The sequence below is a fragment of the Babylonia areolata genome, chromosome 12 (assembly GCF_041734735.1).
Source record: "Babylonia areolata isolate BAREFJ2019XMU chromosome 12, ASM4173473v1, whole genome shotgun sequence".
In the NCBI taxonomy this organism is placed as follows: domain Eukaryota; kingdom Metazoa; phylum Mollusca; class Gastropoda; order Neogastropoda; family Buccinidae; genus Babylonia; species Babylonia areolata.
In genome coordinates this window covers 32,970,397-32,994,921 of record NC_134887.1, presented here as the reverse complement: position 1 = coordinate 32,994,921, position 24,525 = coordinate 32,970,397, and the positions used below count along the sequence as shown (strand labels likewise).

The window sequence follows — 24,525 nt, the reverse complement described above, 5'->3', positions numbered from 1 at the left end:
CATAGGCCCTTGTACAAGAGAGACAGAGACAGAGTCACAGAGAGAGACAGAGCAGATGATTTATTGTTGTCTACAGTCACCATGTGTGACAGGATTAAATAAATTCCACCACTGTTGTATACTCTCTATCTAAAACAGAAGACGGGAGAAGAAAGGCGATGTTTCAGAGATATGACGTAAACTTTATGATGTGAACTTGTGTCAGAGATATGACGTAAACTCACTGGCTGAGTCACCGACTGACTGACGGGCCGGGAGAGAGGAGTCGAGACTGTTTCGTTGTGAACCGATTGGGAAACAAGAAGTCCTGGGTCATGTCATTGACGTAATTTACTGCCTGTGTCCAAGTGACGGATCGCTATCGTCGACATGTGTCATTTCCTTTCACGCACTTTGGCCGCTGAAATTATGTGAATAAAAATCGGGCGCTGGTGGGCACACACACACACACACACAGTATCAGTATCAGTAGCTCAAGGAGGCCACTGCGTTCGGACAAATCCATATTCGCTACACCACATCTGCCAAGCAGATGCCTGACCAGCAGCGTAACCCAACACACAGACACGCGTGCATACACATATTATACACATATTATATGCATATAACACACACATAGAGACTCGAGCGCGCGCGCCGGCGCACACACACACACACACACACACACACACACACACACACACACACAATGTATAAGATTGTGGGCCCTCAACAATGAAAAAGACACACACACACGTGTTGGTCCTAATTAAGCAATCATTCTGATTGATCTTGGTAAATAAACTGTACAGTGTGTTTTCCAAACTGTTTAATAAATGGGGGGTCAGCTCTATGTTCCCTCAGCTCTATGTTCCCTCGTCTCTATGTTCCCTCAGCTCTATGTTCCCCAGCTCTATGTTCCCTCAGCTCTATGTTCCCTCAAGTCAAGTAACATGTCATGTCATGTCATGTCAAAGTGACCAGTGGTAAGCAAGACTTGCGTGACATTGTAGTTATGTCTCACTGCGTGTAATTGGATTCCGCATACTCCTCTATTTGTCTGTCTTTTTTTCCTGCCTGTATTTTTGTATGTATGTCTGTCCATCCGTTTGCTTCTCTCTCTCTCTCTCTCTCTCTCTCTCTCTCTCTCTCACGTCATTTTCATTATAAATTCACGCTTGACCACTGGTCAGTTTAACCATTGCTTGACCACAGGTCATTCTGACCATTGCTTGACCACTGGTCACTCCGACCATTGCTTGACCAATGATCATTCTGACCATTGCTTGAACACTGTCACACTGACCATTGCTTGACCTCTGGTCATCATGTAACTTGAATTGAGGGAACATAGAGCTGAGGGAACATAGAGCGGTTTGTTAGGAGAATTAGCTCTATGTTCCCTCAGCTCTATGTTCCCTCAAGTCAAGAGACATTTACGTCATGTAATATGGCATGGCATATGTCATGGCACATGGCATGATATGACATGGCATTATGACATGACATGACATAGCATGTAACTTGACTTGAGGGAACATAGAGCTGAGGGAACATAGAGCTGAGGGAACATAGTCATGCTCCCGTTTAATAGAGTTTTGTCCTGTAGTTGGTTTGTGGTTATTTGTTGTTGCTGTAGATCTGTTTGTTTAGGGATGGAGGTCGGGGGGATATATATCATGTTGTTTTGGGTTTTTTTCTGATTTTGATGGTGGTGGTATTTTAGGATGCATATTACATGTTCGCACAGAATACCATTGTCGCCGGCGTAGCCGTTCGAACACAATTTTCTGCTTTTCCTGTCACTCCTTCCCACCATTCCCCCCTCACCTTATTTATGGCTGATCACTGACTTGGTTATTCACATGACAGGGCCGTCTGTCCCCACTGCACAGTGCATGCAGTCATTCATTCATCACCCCATCTCGGAAGTCGAAGCATCCGCGTGCACGGTCAAAAGGGAGGGAAGCGTGCGTGTGTGCTTTGTGACAAGATTGATCGCCCCTTTCCTTCAGCTGTTTTATTTGGAGCAGACGACTTATTTTGCCTTTCTCTTCCTCTTTTCTTTCTTTTCTTTTCTTTTTTTTCTGGTTGTATTTCTATATTCATGTTCTATTGTCGTCTAAATGGCTGTCATTATATCCTGTAAACCAGTCTTTTTTTATGTCCGTGGTCCACGGACCTTTCAATAATTATGGTCGTCAGTGTTTCCTGTAAACCATTCATTTTTATGTTCTGTTACGGCTTTCAAAAACGGCCGTCAGTGCAGCCCGTTGACCATTCATGCGTGTCCATAGTCCAAGGTCTTCAAAATGGAAGTCAGTTAATTCGTCCTGTACACTAATCACAGATATTCATGTTGCAGGGCCTTCCAAATGGCCGTCCATGTACCCACAGTGCTCTGGACGCCGCCAGTCACCAATCAACATACAGACCTCGCACGTGCACTTCAGCGTCTTGGAGCACGTGACGCTGATCAACTTCCGGCCCCAGACCGCTTCTTTCAGTGTTAGTTTTGATGGAGACACGGGTACGTGACCTTTCGTGTTTTTTTCAGTCGAACACCCCTCCCTTTCTCCTCCTCTCTCTCTCTCTCTCTGTCTCTCTCTCTCTCTCTCTCTCTCTCTCTCTCTAAGCAAAAATAGTTCAAGATAAATGGCCGAAGTTTTGCACCCATTCGTTATGTGTTTTGTTTGCTTCTTGCGCGCGCATGTGTGTGTGTGTCTATGTGTCTGTGTGTGTCTATGTGTGTCTGTGACTGAGAGAGAGAGAGAAAGAGAGAGTTATAGCCTAATACTGAGAAAATGAAGACAGAGAGAGATGATTCCCATTAAAGCCATTATGTATGCCAATTGTTGAATTACTGCCTACTTATCTTGGCCCTAAATCAGAGACTGACAGTTGGGCCAACAGCAAAGTAACTGTATGATCAATGGTTTCCCAACAGCAGTGGCACTTCAATAAAATGCTTAGTCTTTTGTGAAGGACTATGACTCTCAAACTTTGGTGGCAAGACTTCACTGGCTCATTGTGCTGCAGGCTTTGGGGCTTGTTGGCCTTATTGCGGACCATCCTCAACGCCAACTGTCCTGAAAACCCTCTTGGCCGAGAGAGTAGGGATGTAACTTGGGCAAGACACTCTCCACTATAATAAAATTCTAGCCCAGAAAGCGGGGACAGCATTCGCCTCCTCTGCTGTTCTGATGGTCATAATCGGACAGGACAAGATTTTGATCACTTGTATGTAAGGCTGTTATTCGTTATTTCATTTTTCATCTACAAGAAAATGATATATTTGGGTCAGAAAATCAGATAGATTACGAACTTTAAACTGATTTGCCCAGAATGATGAGATTGTAAAGTCCTTTCGATTCAGTGACTCTGTGTCTGTGTGTGTGTGTGTGTGTGTGTGTGTGTGTGTGTGTGTGTGTGTGACGCGAGCGCGTAAGTACGTGTGTATATGCTTGTGTATGCGTGTGTGTGTTTGTATGTCTGTGTATGTGTGTGTGTACATGTGTGTGTGTGTGTGCATGTGTGTGTGTGTGTATGTGTGTGTGCGCGCGCGCGCATGTGTGTGTGTTTGTGTGCATGTGTCCGCGTTTGTGTGTGTGTGTGTGTGCTTGTGTCCGCGTTTGTGTGTGTGTGTGTGCGTGTGTGTGTGTGTGCTTGTGTCCGCGTTTGTGTGTGTGTGTGTGTGTGTGTGTGTGCGCGCGCGCATGGACGTGTATATCTGCGCGCACGCCTTGGAAATACGTGTGTGCACGCGCACCGCACGCTGATATGTCTGTGTGTGTGTGTGTGTGTGTGTGTGGCCCACGCGGCAGTGACGCTGACTCCCCGAACCAGGCTCTACGTTCAGGGGATGGGGGTGCGAGGCACGACCTACTGTGTAGGCAACATCCATTTCCACTGGTCCTCACAACACGACCACGGCTCTGAGCACGCCATCAACGGGGTGCTCCTTCCCTTGGAGGTGAGCTCGCTGATCTATCTTTAGACCAGTGAGGTGAGACCGCTAGTCTATTTTTAGATCAGTGTGGTGAGACCACTGGTCTATTTTTAGATCAGTGAAGTGAGACTGCTGATCTATTTTTAGATCAACTATGTGAGACTGTTAACAACGTGGACAGGTGGCCCATTGGTATCCAATCCTGTCCTCGCCAATTTTTTTTCTTTTTTCTCCCCTTCCATCAGACGTTGATTGGTGGTCTGGACGGCAGTCTTTCGGGCGATAATTTGTGATAAACCGAAGTCAGGTGTGCAGCGGCATGCGCTTACAGCGCACGTAAAAGAACGTTTGGCAGCTAAAGGTTGTCTCTGACAAAATTCTGGAGAAAACTTTACTTTGATGGGAAAACAAATACGCTTGCAGACTGCCAAGAGGGGGAAAGACGCTGCGCTGTAGCGACGCGATTTCCCTGGGGAGAACAGCCCGGATTTCACACAGAGAAATCTGTTGTGACAAATTTCAGTCTGATGGTTCCTTTCTTTGTTTCTACCCAGCCCTGCTAGCTAGAGGAGTGATTTGGTCTCTCACTGTGTCTGTCCATGTGTGTGTGTGTGTGTGTGTGTGTGTGTGTGTGTGTGAGTGTGTGTGTGTGTGTATCTCTCTCTCTCTCTCTCTCTCTCTCTCTCTCTCTGTCTGTCTGTCTGTCTGTCTGTCTATCTGACACTGCTCCATGTGTTAAATTGTTTTATGTCAAAGTTTGTAAAAGACCTTTAATTCAGTTGTGAAACCTATCCCTGTCTGTTCAGTCAGCCTCCCCTACTTTCTATACTCTTCCCCTTGTCCATTCTTCCTTCTGCTCTCCACCACTCCCCATCCCTACTGTCACTGTTGTTGTTGTTCTTTTTAAATTATAGCGTTATCGTACGTTATTATAGATAAATATCTATACTTATGTTTGTACATGCGTGAATTTGACTCTCGCATTTTTTTCTCTCTTATCATTATTATTCTTTTACAGAGTGCCGGATGTAAACAAGCACTTTGTGCTTACCCCTTTCCCATCGTAAAATAAAATTTTCGTTCGTTCGTTCGTTCTCTCTCTCTCTCTCTCTCTCTCTCTCTCTCTCTCTCTCTCTCTCTCTCTCTCTCTCTTCCTCCCTCTCTCTCTTTCTTTCTCTGTGTGTGTGTCTCTCTGTCTCTCTCTCTCTCTGTCTCTTTGTCTTTGTCTCTGTCTCTGTCTGTCTCTCTCTCTCTCTCTTCCTCCCTCTCTCTCTTTCTTTCTCTGTGTGTGTCTCTCTCTGTCTCTGTCTCTATCTGTCTCTCTCTGTCTCTCTCTCTGTCTCTCTCTCTCTCTCTGTCTCTCTCTCTCTCAGCATATCTGGTGTTTGTGCGTGTGTGCATTAAAAATTGTGTGTGTGTGTGTGTGCATTTGTGTGTGTGTGTGTGTGTGTGTGTGTGTGCGCGTGTGTGTGTGTGTGTGTGTCCTTGCGTGCGTGCGTGCACACGCGCGCACGCATGTGTGTGTGTGTGTGTGTGGACACAGATGCACATCCTGTGTTACGCCCACAAATACGGCAGTCTGACGAAAGCTAAGAGCAAGAAGGACGGCCTGGCGGTGTTAGCTGTCCTCTTCGACCTGGGAGTGAGCGGCCCTTTGTCTGTCTGTCTGTCTGTCTGTCATTCCGTCCGTCAGTTCGTCCGTCCGTCCTTCTCTCTGTCTGTCTGTCCGTCCGTCCGTCCGTCCGTCCGTTCGTCCGTCCGTCCGTCTGTCTGTCTGTCTGTCCGTCCGTTCGTCTGTCTGTCCGTCAGTCCCTCCGTCCGTCCGTCCGTTCGTCCGTCTGTCTGTCTGTCAGTCAGTCTGTCTGTCTGTCCGTCCAGTCGTCCATCCGTCTAGCTCAGTGTTTGTTTGTATGTATGTCATGTTTAATGTCTGGCTGGCTGGCTGTTTGTCCGTCCGTCTAGCTATTTGTGTGTATGTCTTGTCTGATGTATTTCTGTCTGTCTTTCTGTTTTGTGTGTTTTGTTTGATATCTGATGTCTGTCCGTCCGTCCGTCTAGCTGTTTGTATGTCTTGTCTGATGCATTTCTGTTTGTCTGTCATCTGTCTGTCTGTGTGTCTGTCTGTCGGTCTGTCTGTTCATTCGTCCGTCTGGCTGTTTGTTTGTTATTCTTGTCTGATGTCCGTCTGTCTGTCTGTCTGTCTGTCTCTCCGTCCGTCTGTCTGTCCGTCCGTCCGTTCGTCTGGCTGTTTGTTTATAAGTCTTGTCTAATGTCTGTCATCTGTCTGTCTGTCTGTTCGTCCATCCGTCTAGATGTTTGGATGTTTTGTCTGATGTATTCCTGTCTGCCCGTCTGTCGATCGGTCTGTTTGTCTGTCGGTCGGTCGGTCTGTCCGTCCGTCCACCTGTCCGTCTGTCTGTCTGTCTGTCTAACTGCTTGTTTGTATATCTTGTCTGTGTCTGACGTGTTTCTGTCTGTTTGTCTATCTGTATGTCTGTATGTATGTCCTGTCTGATGTCTCTCTGTCTGTCTGTCTGTCTCTCCGTCAGTCTGTCTTGTCTGGTGCAGGACTAGCAGTCCTTTTTGACCTTGTCTATCTGTCTGTTCATCTGCCTGTCCCTGTCTGTCTGTCTGTTTTGTCTGGTGGCAGTCTATTTCGACTTGGGAGCAAGCTGTCCCTGTCTGTCAGTCTGGGTGTCTGTTTTAGTCTCTTTCTATCCTTATCTTTCTCTGTTTCTGTCTGCGCTTTTCTGTGTGGGTGTCTTGTTTCGTCAGTCCGCTGTCTCTGCATGTTGGTCGATCTGCCCTCCTCTGTGTGTGTGTGTGTGTGTGTGTGTGTGTGTGTGTGTGTGTGTGTGTGTGTGTGTGTGTATTTGTATTTGTATTTCTTTTTATCACAACAGATTTCTCTGTGTGAAATTCGGGCTGCTCTCCCCAGGGAGAGCGCGTCGCTACACTACAGCGCCACCCATTTTTTTGTATTTTTTCCTGCGTGCAGTTATATTTGTTTTTCCTATCGAAGTGGATTTTTCTACAAAATTTTGCCAGGAACAACCCTTTTGTTGCCGTGGGTTCTTTTACGTGCGCTAAGTACATGCTGTACGGGACCTCGGTTTATTGTCTCATCCAAATGACTAGCGTCCAGACCACCACTCAAGGTCTAGTGGAGTGGGAGAAAATATCGGCGGCTGAGCCGTGATTCGAACCAGCGCGCTCAGATTCTCTCGCTTCCTAGGCGGACGCGTTACCTCTAGGCCATCATTCCACTTATAAGAGAGAGAGAGAGTGTGTGTGTGTGTGTGTGTCTGTGTGTGTGTGTGTGTGTGTGTGTGTGTGTCTGTGTCTGTGTCTGTGTGTCTGTGTCTGTGTTTGGATCTCGTTGTTTTTTTTAGTCAGTGTCTTTAACAGTTTTGTTTTGATTTGTTCATGTGATCATCAAAGCAAGCATTAGTGGGATAAGAAATTGAAAGAGAATCACGGAGACGGAAACAGAGACAGACAAACAGACAGAAAGGAGATAGAAGGCAGATATAGAGGCATACAGAGAGAGAGAGAGAGAGAGAGAGAGGACAGACTGAAAGCAGAAACAGAGGCATACATAGAGACAGAGAGAGAAACAGGGGGAGAGAGAGAAGACAGAAAGCAGAGACAGATGCATATACAGAGAGAGAGAGACAGAGACAGACAGACAGACAGACAGAGACAGAAAGCAGAGACAGAGGCATATACAGAGAGAGACAGCCAGACAGACAGAGAGAGACAGGCAGAGAGAGACAGACAGAAAGCAGAGACAGAGGCATATACAGAGAGAGAGGGAGAGAGAGAGACAGAGAGACAGAGATACAGACGGAAAGCAGAGACAGAGGCATATACACAGAGAGAGACACGGGTATACAGAGAGAGAGGAGGGGAGGGGGAGACTGGAGACAGACAGAAAGCAGAGACAGAGACAGACAGACAGACAGAGACAAAGAGAGACAGAGAGAGAGAGAGAGAGAGAGAGAGAGAGAGAGAGAGAGAGAGACTTAGAAAAGAAACCTTGCTGTGTGTATTTCAGAACGTCAACCCAACCCTGTGGAGGGTGGTGGCCGCTACTGACTTCATACATAACGTGGGTACGGCATCCTTGTTGTGTGACTGTGTGTCCTTCTCACCTCCTAACCTCTCTCCCTCTCTCTTTCTCTTTCTCTCTCTCTCTCTCTCTCTCTCTCTCTCTCTCTCTCTCTCTGTCTCTCTCTGTCTCTTCTCTCTCTGTCTGTTTTTTTTTTCTCGCTCTCTCTATATGTTCTTGTGTGTGTGTGTGTATGTGTGTGTGTGTGTGTGCGTGTGCGTGCGTGTGTGTGCATGTGTGTGTGTGTGTGTGTAATATCACTTGAAGTGGAAAGACCTAAAACTGGAGAATACTAAAGATGCAGGAGACTAAAGACACGGAGACCAGAAGAGGAAGGAAGAAGGAGGAGGTGAGCTGTCATTGTTAACGAGAGAGTTGAAGGGAATAAGAGATGTGTCCGCATCAAGTAAGAAAGCTGACAAAACATGAACAGAGAGAGACGTGGAGGAGGAGGGGGGATACGGATTACGGATACGAATACGAATACTGGCGTTTTATTCAAAACAGGCCATGACCCTCGCGAAGGAGTACTGTGCAAAGTCAGGGGGAAAAAAACGGCAACATATGCAAACATGAACATACATAATCACAGTCAATTTGCAATTTGGGTCTGGACACATTCTTACAAAGCTGCACGCAAGGCATATTCGTCATGATAAGAATCTGTCTCATTTCGATCAAGACGACATGATTATTCAGCTCCCAGAGCAAAGTACCGTGCATTTAAACGTTGTCGCATGACTGTGTGCACTGTTCAGGCGACGAAGTGCCCATTGTAGGGCTGGACATACGACAACTGATGCCAACCCGACTGGAACACTGCTTCCGTTACTATGGCAGCATGACCACGCCCCCCTGCGCTGAGAACGTCATCTGGACCGTCTTCGAGCACATGCAAACATTGTCCATTGAGCAGGTAGGGTGAGAAATGTGACGATGACGTAATGCTCTGAATTGACCAATCGACGTTATATGGGCCGTTTCTTCGAGCACGTGCAAACATTGTCCAATGAGCAGGTTGGTTGAGAAATGTGACGATGACGAAATGCTCTGAATTGACCAACCAAATATCTGGACCCTTTGAGCACTTGCAAACATTGTCCAGTGAGCATGTAGGGTAAGAAATGTGACGATTGCGTAATGCTCTGAATTGACCAATCAACGTTATGTGGACCGTTTCTTCGAGCACGTGCAAACATTGTCCAATGAGCAGGTCGGGTGAGAAATGAGACGGTGATGTAACGCTCTGCATTGACCAATCAACGTTTGAGATGATTTGTGTGTTGTTTTCTGATCAGTCATAATAATTGTGGTGAGTGCTCAGCGCAGACTGATAAGCGTGATGTTTTTAATGCTTCGCTGTCTGACTAATCAATCGTAAGCTGCTGATAGGATGTGAAAGCCGAAGCTAACAGGACAGTCTTTGAAATAAAAATAAAAATCGCGATGCTGTATGCATGTTCTTCATTTTGGCTGATGAGTCAATTTTACAAAATTGATAGACAAATTTGCAGGCAGATAGACAGATTCAGACACAGTGTGTGTGTGTGTGTGTGTGTGTGTGTGTGTGTGTCTACTTGTACATAGCTTGGGTAAGAGGAGGAAACTCTTTCAATGTCATCTGTGCTCCATGTTTTTGGAAATTCTGTTTTGAAAGTTGAAATTCTTGTGGGCATCTTCCAACCAGAGATTGCCACAATCCCATTGTCAGGGGAAACCACAAACGTCAAATTAACCGCCACTAAATTCTACTCGATGATCAATGGACCTCTAGATCTAAATTTGGAACTCAGCAATTAGCCCACCTGTATAACCTTTCCTTTACTTTCATTTGTTTCATGCTACAGTTTGAATTTCTGTGATTACAAAAGTATGTTTTCGTTTTTTGTTTTTTTCTCATGCTACAGCTTGTAGTTATGATTACAAAAGTATGTTTTCGATTTTTTTCCCATGTTACAGTTTGAATTTCTGTGATTACAAAAGTATGTTTTCAATTGTTTTCCCATGCTACAGTTTGAATTTCTGTGATTACAAAAGTATGTTTTCGATTTTTTTTTCCCATGCTACAGTTTGAAGTTTAGTGACTGCTTACGTTCGTATGCTTTCTTTAGTTTATTCAATTCATCGTATAGTTTGAAGTTCTCTCTTCTTGTTTATTTTTAAAAAGGACTACAATTTGAAGGTCATCGATAACCTACATGTTTGAAGTTTGTTGATTACAATAACATTTCAGACATTCTTTCTTCTTCTTCTTCTTCTTCTTCTTCTTCTTCTTCTTCTTTTCTCCCTCTCTATCTCTCTCTTTTTTTTCTTTTTTTGTTTGTTTGTTGTTATTGTTGTTGTCGATCATTTGTCCTTTCTTTTCTTTCCTTCAGTTTCAAGCGTTCCAAGCTTTGAGACAAGGGCTGCCAGGGAGACAACTGGTGGCCAGCAACTCACGTCCAATCCAGGCCAGCTTCCGAAGGTCCATCGTCAGCAACAACCCTGTCTTCCGGGCGCGATGAAGCATCATGATGCTTATATGCCTATTTTCACCTGTTTATACACCTGTGTTCCCGCGTTCGACCCCACCGAATTGAAGTCTTTCTCGCTCGCTCGCTTGCTCTCTCTCATATGCTTATCTCAATACCCTGGAAAAAATAAAATTTCGTTCGTTCGTTAGTTTGTCTTTTTCTTCTTCATCTTCTGCTTCTTCTTCTTTTTTTTTTTTTTTTTTTATAATAGTTTTGTCAGACATTTCTGTTGAAGATCAGGACAAGGTGATAGGGTGAAAGAATCCGGTGAACAGTTCTGTGCGGCGCCCCAATGACGGACTCTTCACAGAGGGAAAAGAAGAAGAAGAATAGTGTCAGAGAAGCTGGTCATTTCAGTTCGATTGGGTTTTAGCAATTAAGAACAAGACTAAAAATACGCAGAACGTCAACTTTTGTGGTTGTTTCGCCGTAGCGTAGTTATCCTGGGCGGGAAAACGGTGTCTGGGGGGGGGGAGGTGGTGATGTTGGCTGGTTTTATTGGGTTCAGGGACTTTTTTGTGGTGGTGGTAGTGGTGGTTATTGGTTTCATTTGGTTTAAATGCTATCGGTTTCTGCATTCCGTTAATCGAACTCGTAGGGCCAACCAAAGCAGAGTTCTCGTATGTGCTGTCCCTTCTCTCTCTCTCTCTCTCTCTCTCTCTCTCTCTCTCTCTCTCTCTCTCTCTCTCTTGTATTGTCTTGTCTTGTCTTGCCTTCACACACACACACACACACACACACAAACAAACAAACACACACACAAGCACACACAAGCACACACAAGCACACACGCACCCACGCACACACACACACACACACACACACACACGCACGACGCGCGCGTACACAGCACACACTTCTCTGTTGGTCGATCTCTCTCTCTCTCTCTCTCTCTCTCTCTCTCTCTCTCTCTCTCTCTCTGTTGTTTGGAAGAAGGAAAATAGGAGTATTTAAAGACATTAAAGAAAATGAATGGTTTGAACACTTTCGGAATTTATTTACTCAGAACGAGGTTATAACTACTGATAGCAGAGCCATTAGTGAAATGCAACCAGAGGAATCAAATATATCTGATGAACTCAGTCATGCTATTTCAGAACAAGAAGTTGCAGATGCTATTCGGAAATTTAAATAAGGCAAGGCTTGTGGTGTAGACAGTATTTTGGCAGAAATGTTAAAATCAGCTGATAATATTGCTGTACATTTTTTTTTAACAAAACTGTTTAACATTCTGTTTGATAAGGGCACGTATCCAGATGAATGGGCGAAAGCAATAATAATTGTTCCACTGAGTTTTTTTTAAAAGGGATATAGTAGTTCAACAGACACCTATAGGGGCGTGTCTTTGCTCAGTCTTATTAGCAAATGTTATACATCAGTGCTAAACGGAAGACTTGTCAAAAGGGCTGAAGAAAATGATATGCTAACAGAGTCACAGGCTGGATTCAGGCGTGGTTATGCCACAACAGACCATATTTTTACTCTGAACGCGGTTATTGAGAAATCTTTATCAAAGACGGGAGGTAAGCTTTACGCCTGTTTTGTTGATCTGAGAAAAGCATTTGACTCTGTGCAGCGTCAGTCTTTGTTCGATATTTTGATTCAGAAGGGTATAAAGGGGAAATTTATGAATGCTATCATTGCTATGTATAAATGTGTTACGTCTTGTGTTCGTATTGAAGATAAGTTAACTGAGTTTTTTTTTATTGTCCCGTTGGCCTAAGGCAAGGTTGTATGTTAAGCCCTATATTGTTTTCGTTGTTTGTTAACGAAATTGCATCAGCAATTGAAATCAGTGGTATTCATGGAATTCAGTTTTTGTATGATTTATTAGAGTTGTACATTCTTCTGTTCGCGGATGACATAGTATTGCTATCTAACACTGCGATTGGTCTGCAAAATCAAATTAATACTCTGAATAATGCATGTGAAACACTCTTCTTGAATGTAAATACTGACAAGACTAAAATGATGGTTTTTCGAAAAGGTGGCTTTTTGGGAAAATATGAAAAGTGGAATCTTGATGGAAATGCTCTAGAAGTAGTGAATGAATATAATTATCTAGGGTTTGTTTTTACGAGAAAAAAAAAGTATAAACAAAGGAGTAGGGATTTTAGCAGCAAAAGGCAAACATGTATACATTGACTGTTTAAAATATATAACGAAGCTGAATGATATTTCCAAAGGATGTTTTTTCTAAATATTTTATGCTCAGGTGCAACCCATTCTTTTGTACGCTTCTGAGATGTGGGGTCTTAACAAACTTGATAATATTGAGAAGGTTCATTCCTTTGCATGTAAACGTTTTTTGAACATACCACTTAGAGTACCAAACAAGTTCGCATACGGCGAATTAGGACGTTATCCACTGTATATAAATAGTGCAACAAGGTGTATCAAGTACTGGTTAAAGTTGCTGAATATGAATGTGCACCGATTACCCAAACAGCCATATTTGATGTCGTTTAACCTAGACGAAAGGGGAAAAAATGCTGGGTGTCTTTAGTTTAAAAAAACAACAACAAAAAACAACTTTATTTAGACTTGGCTTTAGATATGTCTGGTTGCAACAAGGCGTTGGTTGTGAGCAAACTTTTTTGTCATTATTTAAGCAAAAAATGAAAGATATATTTATGCAAGAGTGGGACGAGTCGGTAATGTCTAAAGATATATATCATAACTACAGACTGTTTAAAACTGGTTTTCAGTGTGAGCAATATTTTGACTTTGTGGATAAAAAGTTTTGTAGGGACTGTTTGGTAAAATTATGGCTTGGTTTGCTCCCAATAAATAGATCATTTTTTTTAGGAGAACATTCATATGTAATTCAAATTACGCATGTAAACGTTGTAATGTAGTCGAAGATGAAAACCATTTTATAAACAATTGTGTCCTTTACAAAAACCTGCGGCAAAAACATCTGAACTCTGAAGGTCAATCGTATGTTCACTTGCTGAAGAATGGTTCTGATTACAGTATTCGTAAACTCTGCGTTTATATATTTAATGCACCGAAGATACGACAGCAATTCTGTGACAACAATGATGAAAGTTAGAATTAATTTTCTACGCACAAGAAGCACTTTTGTTCTACATGTTTAAGTTAGTATGTATTTTACATTTTGTTGTCGCAGCGTGATCACCATATTGTGTACGTTTGACCTCTTTCTAGGGGCCGGAGGCCTGGAGATTAAAGTTTTTGTTCTTGTTCTTGTTCTTATTCTTCTTCTACTCTCTCTCTCTCTCTCTCTCTCTCTCTCACACACACACACACACACACACACACACACACACACACACACACGCACGTACGCACACAAGGAAAATTGTACTGAAACACACACACACACACACACACACACACAGTTATACTGAAACACAAACACACACACAAACACACACACACACACACACACACACACACACGTTCTCTCTCTCTCTTGGGTTCAGTGATTGTCTTCACGGGAGAATTACGGGAGAAGGGATTAAAAAAAAAAAATGTTTAATGTGTGTGTGTGTGTGACAGTGTGTGTGTTTGTGTGTGCGTGTGTGTGTGCGCGCGCGCGCGCGTGCGCGTGTGTGTATGTGTGTGTTTGTGTGTGTGCCGGCGTGCGCGTGCGCGCGCGCGCGCGTGTATGTATTTATGCGTGTGTGTGTGTGTTTAAGAAGAACGCCGGGTGTGTCAGTGGTACGTTGGACGCGGCCGTCATAACTTTGGCTCTTATGAACTGAACAGAGGAGGCAGATCACACACTTACTTCATGTTGTTTCAGAAATCAGTCGCTCTTTCAAATAAGACAAACCACACACTGTTTAGCCTGTGCTGTTTACAACCTGTATTCTTCCGCCATTTCTCAGTTTTAAGTTAAAACACAATAACAGATTAAAGGTCACAGACATAGCTTTCTACACGGTCATCGGGGCAGTGAATTCATATCCACTGTCTCCGCTGTTGAGGAAGGCGGGGCCCAGTCCTCTCCTTCCGTCATTTTAACCTTCCCAAACCGAAGTCAGGTACCCATTCACACCTTGGTCAGTGGAGTGAGGAAAGTCGGAGTAAAGCGTCTTTTCAAAGGACCGTGGCACAACACCATGCCGAAACGGGACCTGGAGACCTGACCACTGGCGACTCCTGAAGAACACTGGATGAGAAGTCCATCGGCTGACCGAGTCTCATTCCTCAGCATGCACACGAGCAAACAGAGCGGCTGAAAAGGGAAACTACAACGTTCTTTATTGTCTGGGTATTCCATGTCCGCCACACTAATAAATTATACTATCGAGCAATCCGGATCAACGTGTTTTACCGCAGTATCAAAACGTATATCAACACTGAGACGCGGTATAGTGATGTGATTTTCAACACTGACATCTAAACGTATATAGAATTTGTTAAAACGAAGTCAAAAGTAAAACATATTAAGCTGAAAAGTAATAAATATGAAAAATAATACTGAAGCACCATTAGCTACCATGATGAGATCATAATACTGAGTTTTACAACATATCTGTGACTGACTGATGTCACGACGGTCAAAGTAAATTACATTTCAGTAGCACACTTAACAGCAACTAGAGGGGAAAAAAAGTGGGTGGCAATCTCTACTGAGACACCCTTACACCAAGTAACCGATATAGTGATTATCAATGATCAGTCATTATCTTGTTTCTTTCTCCTTGGCACAGACAGTCACAGTTTCAGTTTCAGTAGCTCAAGGAGGCGTCACTGCGTTCGGACAAAACCATATACACTACACCACATCTGCCAAGCCAAGCAGATGCCTGACCAGCAGCGTAACCCAACGCGCTTAGTCAGGCCTTGAAAAAAACCAAAAAAAACAAAAACGGGGGAATAAATAATAGATAAGCTTGCATAAATAAATAAATAAATAATAATTATGATATAGAAAAAGGTAGTAGTAATAATATTAGTAATACTAATAAAATGATAATAATAAAACATAAATAAATAAATAAATAAGACAACAATGGTGATAAATAAGCGAATAAATGTAAAACATGAAGACACACATTCACACATACACCCACACATGCATAACAGAAATGCACCAAACATGCAGTTTCACAGATATGAAAGCACAGTCAAATACATATAAACGTACATGAGCTCCAACACACACACACACACACACACACATTACCTTGCACCTCCTCTACCCCCTCCTCCACACACTCATTTCTAGTCTACGTATCGCAGCTTCCACGGCACACACACACACACACACACACACAAACACATACTCACAGAGATGAACACTTACTTGTACAAGCACACACACATACGCCCATATCTCCCACCCCCAACCCCACACACGTACATACAAAGATATATATATATATATAGATATAGATATATATATATATACGTTCCAATATCCTGATGCTCCCACAGTGTAGGCATGCATACACTCACATACCTCATCCTCTATCCCACCTCCCCCCGCACTCCCACCTCCCCTCACACACACACACACACACACACACACACGTACACATATCTCTCCTGACACTTGTGTACACTTTCACTCTCGCGCATTCACAAACGCACTCAAAAGCACAGACCCACACATACACACAAACACACACATACACACACGCACAGAGGCTGCCACTGACTGGCCGCAAGAGGGATGGGAAAAGATCTCTGATGCCAAGAACGTGGCGTCTAGTGTGTTGCTCAGTTTATTGTATTTGGAAAGGCCCACAGAGACTCTGTTCCGTTTTGAAGAAATTTGCGCAATGTTGGTTTGGAAATGATGCCGATATTTGTTTGATTTGCAAAGCATCGTGCTCTACCTTTCATGTTGAGTGGGCTTTTTCGTGTATGGCCGTTTTTAACCTCGCCACTGATGTAGGCAGCCATACTACGCAAGTTTATGGGGCCCAAATAAATAAAGAAATAGCCTAAATTTCATACACATATACGTAGCGTGCATACAATACACACGCACACACACACACAGAGGAAATCAGTAACTCTTTCATAGTAAGACGATCATTTTAATGACTGTAAAGATGTTCATTTTACTCTCTCTCTCTCTCTCTCTCTCTCTCTCTCTCTCTTCAATTAGTGTAAGTAACATTATCGTGTTGGATGTACTCTCTCTCTCTCTCTCTCTCTTCAATTAGTCCGGAAGTAACATTATCGTGTTGTACCGGAAGCAAATCGATTGTCAAAACAGGAAGTGCGAAGTCGAAAGCAGACGCCAAACAAGTGTTCTTGTTGAGGTTGCGCTCTTTTTGAAATCATTTTGATTTTCCATCTGCCAGGTATGTTTCATTTGGGTGTATATGAATGCATATTCTTTACCGATTTTTCAACAATCTTTTCTCTTGTAATTAAAGTGGGAACATACAAAGCAACCCGAAAGAAAATAATATAAGAAGTTATTTCGAACTGCCTGGTGACGGAGCTTCGAAAATCAGGAAGTGTTGTCACGTAAACTTTTTGATCATGTTTGTTCGATATTAATGAACAGGGTTGAAGCTTTTTTCATATGCTGCAGTCACACCAGTAGTCGATCTGTAACAAGGCGTGGCAGCTTCTGATGTCACTTTCTTTTAGTGATCTTGCATTGTTCGTTTTGTCGTAACGATCACAAAGGCTTTTGTGGTGGTATGTTGTTTTGTTTTCTTTTATTCCCATTTCAGCTTTTCAACAGTTGAGGCATCGTTCAGAAGGTGAATAAGCAAACTTTAACAGCAAATTCAGAATTAGGTCCGAACGAAAATAATGTTTCAACTTTTTTTCTTTTCATTTCTTTTGAAACATGATGATGGCCTGGGAATGTGCTTGCTATGGTTTAGTCCCAAGGAACAAGCAAGTTGGACTGACCTAGTTTTGATTAAATGAAAACTAGTTCAGTGTATCAGATACATTCAGATTAATTCAATTCATCAGTTAATATTTGGGTATGAATGTGATATCATAACATGTGTGTTACTAACTTTTATTTAAAACAAATATATTTCAATATCAAAGTCTTACCTCTTGAGTAGCATGCTGGGATTTAGACATTATGCAAACCACCACTCAAACTGAGGAGAATACAAGAATAATGTAGTAGAAAGGAAGTTGTGTGCCCTTGAATTAGGGAAAGAGTGTAACTATAAATGCTTATTTGTGTCTCATAAATATGTTGATGAGTGTGTGTGGTGCATCTGTTTTTGTAGGTAAGTCGTTTTAATAAGCACTAATCTCATAAGGATTTCTATTTCTAGTTTTCTATTTCTGTTTCCATACACATTATATATAGATTGATGCCTACTCACAAGTATCATTATACAGACACACTTCTAGTAGTTCTACACACATGTACATATATCATTATATGTATATCCTTATATGAGTAAACATGCATACATAAGCACATTTATGAAATGGATGAGAGTACTTGCATTTTTCATAAGGATTTGTGTGTCAGCTGGCATTTTGGCATTAAAAGAAAAAGGAAAAAAAAAGTTAGCACCCCAACATGAAGCCCCTGGACCCTGGCAGCAAGCTTTTCAGTATGATTCTGGTATCACAAAAGTCAGTGACTCCTATTGAGGCACAAACACACATATATTTTCTGGAGCAGCTTTGTACATACACGCATATGCATTTATTCTGTACATGTGAATTTGAAGTATCTTGAGCACTCAGTGTATGATGCATTAAATAAACAGTGTTGTACATAAATTTATTTTCTTTCAGTTCTGTATGAAGTAACAGCCGAGTGAAAGAAATGCCAACAGGAAAGAAAACAGTCTCTGCTATTGGTAAGTTATATACTGTTTAAAAAAAATGTAAAAAAAGAATAAATGAAGGGTTTTTTTTAAACAGCAGAAAGTTCTCTCTTGTCCATGAATCTGTTTTTGAAGTTTTTTTATGGTGATTAATGAATGAAAAAATGGATCAGTTATTGATTAAATGAAGTGTTGCTTAAAACTAATGAACTAAAGTTATTGATGCATCATGCAAATAGGAAACCATTGGTAAGATTTAAAACAAAGCGTTAAAACACTTGAATGGCTTGTTTGGAACTAGATACATGTTGAGCATTGGTGTATTCACACTGAACATCTACTATTCACAATTAATGAAGTACATATTTGTATACATATCTGTGTCGTAGGCATACTTTTATTTAATGTCATTACATGTGTGTCTTTGTGTGTGTGTGTGTGTGTGCTCTTTACACCATATGCATTTTACAAACTGCAGTTCATTTCCAGATGCTCTTGAAACTATCCAAGACAACATAGGAACATTTGAAGATGAGGGCGCATCAGAGGCAGAGGCTGACTTTCTTCAGGATTTCTTTGAGAATCCAGCACTCGGCGCAATCCTTGAGGTAGTGTAACTAAATTTTTGCCATTTGCTTTCATGTGCTTTTACAATTTCTGTGGATGAAATTGATGTCAGAGAAAGGATGCCCTTTATTTTTCATTGTATGATGATTATAGTGGATTTTTTTTTTTTTTTTTTTTTTTAACATGATGATAATTTTATTGTCAATATTATTGACCATCATGAACAGTAATAATACTAAGGAAATCCGTTTTAAGTTTTGGGGTTGGTTTTTAAGTACTGTGGTATGGTTTAAAGAATTTTAGTGTAGTTTGATATATATATATATATGAAATGTGCATTATTTAGGTATTGTGATGTATGATGAGAGTGGTGTTTATATGTGCATATCTTTGGTGTGTTTGAACATACTTTAGTGTTTGTTGAGCATGTTTCACACGGACAGGCGCTGTGTAAAATGGATTATTATTATTTATTTTAAAAAAAAAAAAAACAGAAGCAGAAGAAAAGGTTTGGGAACTTGAACTAGGTGTGCACCTGATGAACCACTTGCTGTCATGACAGATGTACGATGACCTGACAACTAGGCACATCCCTGACCCCCAGAGTGAGAAGGGTCGAGAGGTCATGCTGGATGTTCTTGACATTGTGACGGCTCACTCAGCCACCAATGGCAGAGCCGCTCAGCTGAAGGACCTGTTGGGGAAGCCACACATGAAGGTCTTGTGTCTGTGTCTGTGTGTGTGGGAGGGGGGGTGTGAGTGTTTGTGTGTCAGTATGTATATATGTGTGTGTATCAGTATGGGTGTGTGGGTGTTGTTGTTGGGATGTTGTTGTTTTTTGTCTGTGTGGGAGTGTGAGTGGGGGAGAGGGGGGGAAGAAGGGGGTGAGTTTGTGTGCATGGGGAGGGGTGTATGTCAGTGTGTTTGTGTGAGAGTGTGTGCTTGTGCATGTGTGTGTTTTTAGGGGGTTATTTGAGAGGGGTTGGGGGGGGGGGTGTTGGGGAGGTTTTTTTGTGTGTGTGTATGAGAGAGAGTTGCATGATGTTCTTGTTTCTTTTCCTTTTTTTTCTTTGTGTGAGCTGTTGTATGTTGTTCATGTTTGTTTGTTGTTGTTTTTTTGTCACATCAGGTGTATTAACATTACTGTTGTCACTTGTGGCCTCATTTAGAGTGCATGAGGTAGGTTTTTGGTTTTTGTCCTTTTTGTCTGCTTTGGTTTCATATTTGACAACTGAAACTTCCAAATTACATTTTGGAAAGATATTCAGTCACATTTACAATTAAATAAATGAACAAAACAAAATAAAAACAAAACCAAAAACAAATATAAAACAGATTGGGCAAATTCACTGTTCATTATGAATGAATGTGCATTCAGTGAAATATGAGTAAGGTGACACAGAACCAGACAGATGAGCATACTTGCTGAATGAGGCCCAGAGTGTCCACGAATCGATTGCGCCTTAATTTTAGCCCGATCTCCCAATCGAATCATATAATTATGTGACCTGGTTCAAGACAAAATTTGACAAAAAACAAGAACGCCAGAGAATTGACAGACAGACAGACAGAAAATACGAAAAAAAACTTAGCCGTATTGAGAGCACAGGAACAGGAGTCATAATGGCTGCCGGAAAAAGAGGGCGCTAGCCAGCGGGACAAAGGGGAGGTTACCTACTTCCGGGAGGTTATCAGCCGTAGTTTCGTTTTCTCCGCATAGGAGGATAGTAGTTTGCACAGGACAGGAATGTCAAACCCCTGCCAGAGTCTGCACTAGTTTAGATAGAAAATTTCCTTTTTGTCTCTGGCCAGTCCTTCTAAAGGATAAACTGCCACACAGTTATGTACAAGGAACTCAGTTCAACAAGGGGAAGGGGCAGTCACTAGGAGCATGTGTATGCACAGTCACTGTCTGATGTGTTGTGCTGTGTGTGTGTCTCTCTCTCTCTCTCTGTGTCTCTCTCTGTCTCTCTCTGTCTGTATGTCTCTGTCTCTGTCTCTCTCTCTCTCAGACACAGGGCCATTTGCACAACAGGCTGCCTACCTGGATAGAGCAGACTGATGGCTGCCATTGGGTACTCATCATTTGTTTTCTGTCATTCAGTCAGGTTTCAGTGACGAGCGCATACACACTCGTACAGACGTGTAACATTTTTTGTGATTGACTGTTTCATTTATCTACCCTGCCATGTATGCAGCCTTACATACACATTCCCCTTCATGAGGGACCAAGCCTGAAGTGAATAAACCATCATGAGTCGTGGTTCTCTTTCATGCGTTGGCTGACTGAGATACTCTGTGCTTGTGTGTGTGCACACGCACGCTTGTGTGGGCATGGTATGTGCATGCATATGTGTACATGAGGATGTGTATTTGAATAACATTCATGAGCACGAACATTATTCAAAATTTAATAAAGCAAACTCTTGGTCTGTCACAATCACACAGATACACACCGATACAAACACACACACATGTGCACACGTGCTACACACACACACACACACACACACACACACACACACACACACACACACATACATATGACTGTCTTCTCTCTGTTCCTTCAGGGCTTGATCATGGCCCATGACGACGTCGCTCAACAGAACTATGGAGACGAGCCACAAATGCTGCTGGGCCTGAGCGCACCACCCCCACCTGTGTTTGACACCGTGGGTGAAAATCATACTCTGATTACCATCACCAAGCAGGGGAAACAGCCATTGGTTAGTGTGTTGGTTGTCAGTGTGCGTGTGTGAATGAGCGTGAGTGTGGCTGTGTGTTGGTTGTCAGTGTGTGTGTGTGTGTGAATGGGCATGAGTGTGGCTGTAAAAGTAAGAGAGTTTCACACAAGTGTATGTGTGTGTGTGTCTGTTTGAAGGAAAAAGAAAGTGTGTGTGTGTGAGAGAGAGAGTGAGAGAGACAGAGATTGTGGGTGTTGGTGTAAGAGAGTGTAGTACAAGTGTATGTGTGTGTGAGTCTGTTTGAAAGAGAAAAAAAAATTATGAATGTGTGTCTCAGAGAGAGAGAGTGTGTGCGTGTATATGCATGTTTGTATCCAGAGATTGGTGATACAGCACCTTCTTGAGTAAGCTGATTATCACAATATGATTTATAAGACTTTTTCTGAATTACTCATATAATGTACGCTGTCCTGGCTGCCCAGAGATGCCAACTGTTACAATTTCACCATATTTTGTTACGCTTGATCGCAGTTTGTTCCGACATTAAGCCAACGTCAGAATTATTCCGACGAGTTTATTTTCAACTACATAGCTTGGCCACATGCTTTCTTGTCATAGCATTACCCAGACACTCAAGACATATCGATCACAAGGCCAGGGCAGTCACTACTAACCTTGGTCTTGCGTGATGATGCTCAGCTAATCGTGTGCGAGTTTACTTTAAAACAGCATTGAGTAGGCCAATCAGCTTAATCATTTGCCTGAACAATAGAGAACGTGGCTAAATCAAGTTGCATCTTGGTCAAACGACATCTATGCCCGGTGGATTAAGCTATGGAGTGCAAGGAAAGAACAAGCTGATGTGGCTCGGAGTCTGAGTGTTCCTACCAAAATCAAAGTGTTCCTGCCAAGTTTCCCGATTGTTCCTACAAACACTTGACAGGGGTTGGCATCTCTGGCTTCCTAACATTAATCGTGTCTTCTCAGTCTACAAGAAAGCCATGCTGACTGTGTGTCGCAGGGCATCACGGTCAACCTGGACAGAGAGAACAACCTCAAGGTGGCTCGCATCTTGCAAGGCAGCCTGGCTGACCGACAAGGTAGGGGTGTGTGGGTGGATGTTGTGGGTGTTTGTGGGTATGTGGGTGGATGTTGGGGTGTATGTGGATATGTGGGTGGATGTTGGGGTGTTTGTAGGTATGTGGGTGGATTTGGGGGTGTATGTGGATATGTGGGTGGATTTTGAGGTGTTTGTGGGTATGTAGGTGGATTTTGGGCTGTTTGTGAATATGTGGGTGGATTTTGGGGTGTGTGTGGATATGTGGGTGGATTTGTGGGTATATGGGTGGATGTGGGTGTGTGTGTGGATATGTGGGTGGATTTGGGGGGGGGGGATATCTGGGTGGTTGTGGGAGGGGGGGTGGAAATGTGGGTGGATGTGGGTGTGTGTGTGGGTATGTGGATGTGTGTGTGTGTATGGGTGTAGCTGGGTGTGTGTGTTTGTATGTGAGGATGTGGGTGCGTATGTGTTGATGTGGGCATGTGTATGAGGATATGTGTGGTTGTGGTATGTGTGTGTGTTGGTATGTATGGGTGTGGGTGTCTATGTATGTGTGGGTGTGTGTGTATGTATGTGTGGGTGTGTATGCATGTGTGGGTGGGTGTGTGTTTATGTGGGTGTGTGTGTTTCTGTGTTCTGTTTTGATTTATTGACTTGTTTATTTATTTTATCTAATTTCTAAGCTTAAAAAAGTGTGTTTTACTTTTTCCTACTGTAGGCTGTCAAGGGCCATTGTGTGGCGTGTTGTTTTGCGACGTGACTCAGAGTGTGTAGCGTGTTGTTAGGCTTGCTACACGTGGGGGACATGGTGCGTGAGGTGAATGGCACGGAGGTGTACACGCCAGAAGACATGATGCACATCCTGAAGGATGCAGCCACCTCCGTCACCATGAAGATTGTACCCTGTCACCGCGAAGACGGCATCAAGGAAAAGGTGATAACGACAGCGATGATGATGACAGTAGTAATGAAAGGCATTTCTAAATCGCGTTTCTCCAGATAAACTTCGACTCTGCACACACTGGCAATCAGCCGTTCACTCGCAGCCATGCCTGAAAATGACTAACCACACTCAACCATACACACTCACACCCACAGGCAGAAAATTGCTCAAATTAAGTGGTGAAAAAAATCACAAAAATACCTCACAGTACAAATGGGTTTTGTTTAAACATTTTGATATCAAGAAATAAGACAAAATACAGCGCTCAGTAAAGAAAAAGGAAAAAAACTTGAGCAACGGCAAGCCTGAGCTGTAGCTGGGATTTGAACACAGGGAGTGTTGGTTGGTGCCAGAGACCAACAGGCAACGAATCCCAGACTGTGGCAGTGGAAAAAACTAAAACTGCGGTAGCTGAAACACTTTTGGGTAATTTAAAACTGTTTTCCCATGAGGACATGTATGTGGAGTGCTTTAGACAGGTAAGGCGGAAGTGTCCCAACAAAATGGTGATAGGAAGGGACTGCTGCTTTGTACTCGTGGGTAAAAGTATATCCATACTGGCAGTAGTTCCTTTCTCTCCCTGTATTTTACTTTGTTTCAGTATAAAGACATGCACTTCAGTAAAGTGGACCCTGTGCGCAGGCTGTAGTTAATTTTCAGCGAAGCAAGAACCAGTCACTTTGACCCCTGGTTACATCAGTCAGGAAGATCATCATGACAATGGTGATGATGGTAATGATGACATAGCAGATGGGTATAAAAGCTGAATGGTTGCACTTTCAGTCAGTTGAGATTTATCGAGAGTGCAGATTTTTCCTTGCTCCCTGGTCAATATTTGTGCAGACCTGCTATGTCTTAATACCATTCTTGTGCGTACATGTGCAGAAGTTCTAATACACATGTTGAATATCCCATAGTACATGTCGGTGTTTGGTGGGGTATTGAAACTCAAACATTCACAGCATGTACAC

General features: G+C 42.8%; 2 protein-coding genes across 2 annotated transcripts in view; both read left to right on the top strand.

The window, feature by feature from the left end:
• Positions 1 to 10,543, top strand: part of LOC143287901 (carbonic anhydrase 1-like) — a 15,067-nt gene extending 4,524 nt beyond the window's left edge. Inside the window, exons 3-8 of the mRNA XM_076596142.1 lie at positions 2,345 to 2,509; positions 3,804 to 3,952; positions 5,472 to 5,570; positions 7,986 to 8,043; positions 8,798 to 8,955; positions 10,415 to 10,543. Of these exons, the coding sequence (XP_076452257.1) occupies positions 2,345 to 2,509; positions 3,804 to 3,952; positions 5,472 to 5,570; positions 7,986 to 8,043; positions 8,798 to 8,955; positions 10,415 to 10,543 (758 nt within the window). The remainder of the gene's footprint in view (positions 1 to 2,344; positions 2,510 to 3,803; positions 3,953 to 5,471; positions 5,571 to 7,985; positions 8,044 to 8,797; positions 8,956 to 10,414) is intronic.
• A 6,203-nt stretch (positions 10,544 to 16,746) lies between these two features.
• The window catches only part of LOC143288546 (protein PALS2-like), a 31,113-nt gene continuing 23,334 nt past the window's right edge, over positions 16,747 to 24,525 (top strand). The window contains exons 1-7 of the mRNA XM_076597139.1: positions 16,747 to 16,842; positions 18,269 to 18,333; positions 18,790 to 18,908; positions 19,430 to 19,585; positions 21,438 to 21,593; positions 22,573 to 22,651; positions 23,397 to 23,545. Of these exons, the coding sequence (XP_076453254.1) occupies positions 18,300 to 18,333; positions 18,790 to 18,908; positions 19,430 to 19,585; positions 21,438 to 21,593; positions 22,573 to 22,651; positions 23,397 to 23,545 (693 nt within the window). The 5' untranslated portion in view covers positions 16,747 to 16,842; positions 18,269 to 18,299. The remainder of the gene's footprint in view (positions 16,843 to 18,268; positions 18,334 to 18,789; positions 18,909 to 19,429; positions 19,586 to 21,437; positions 21,594 to 22,572; positions 22,652 to 23,396; positions 23,546 to 24,525) is intronic.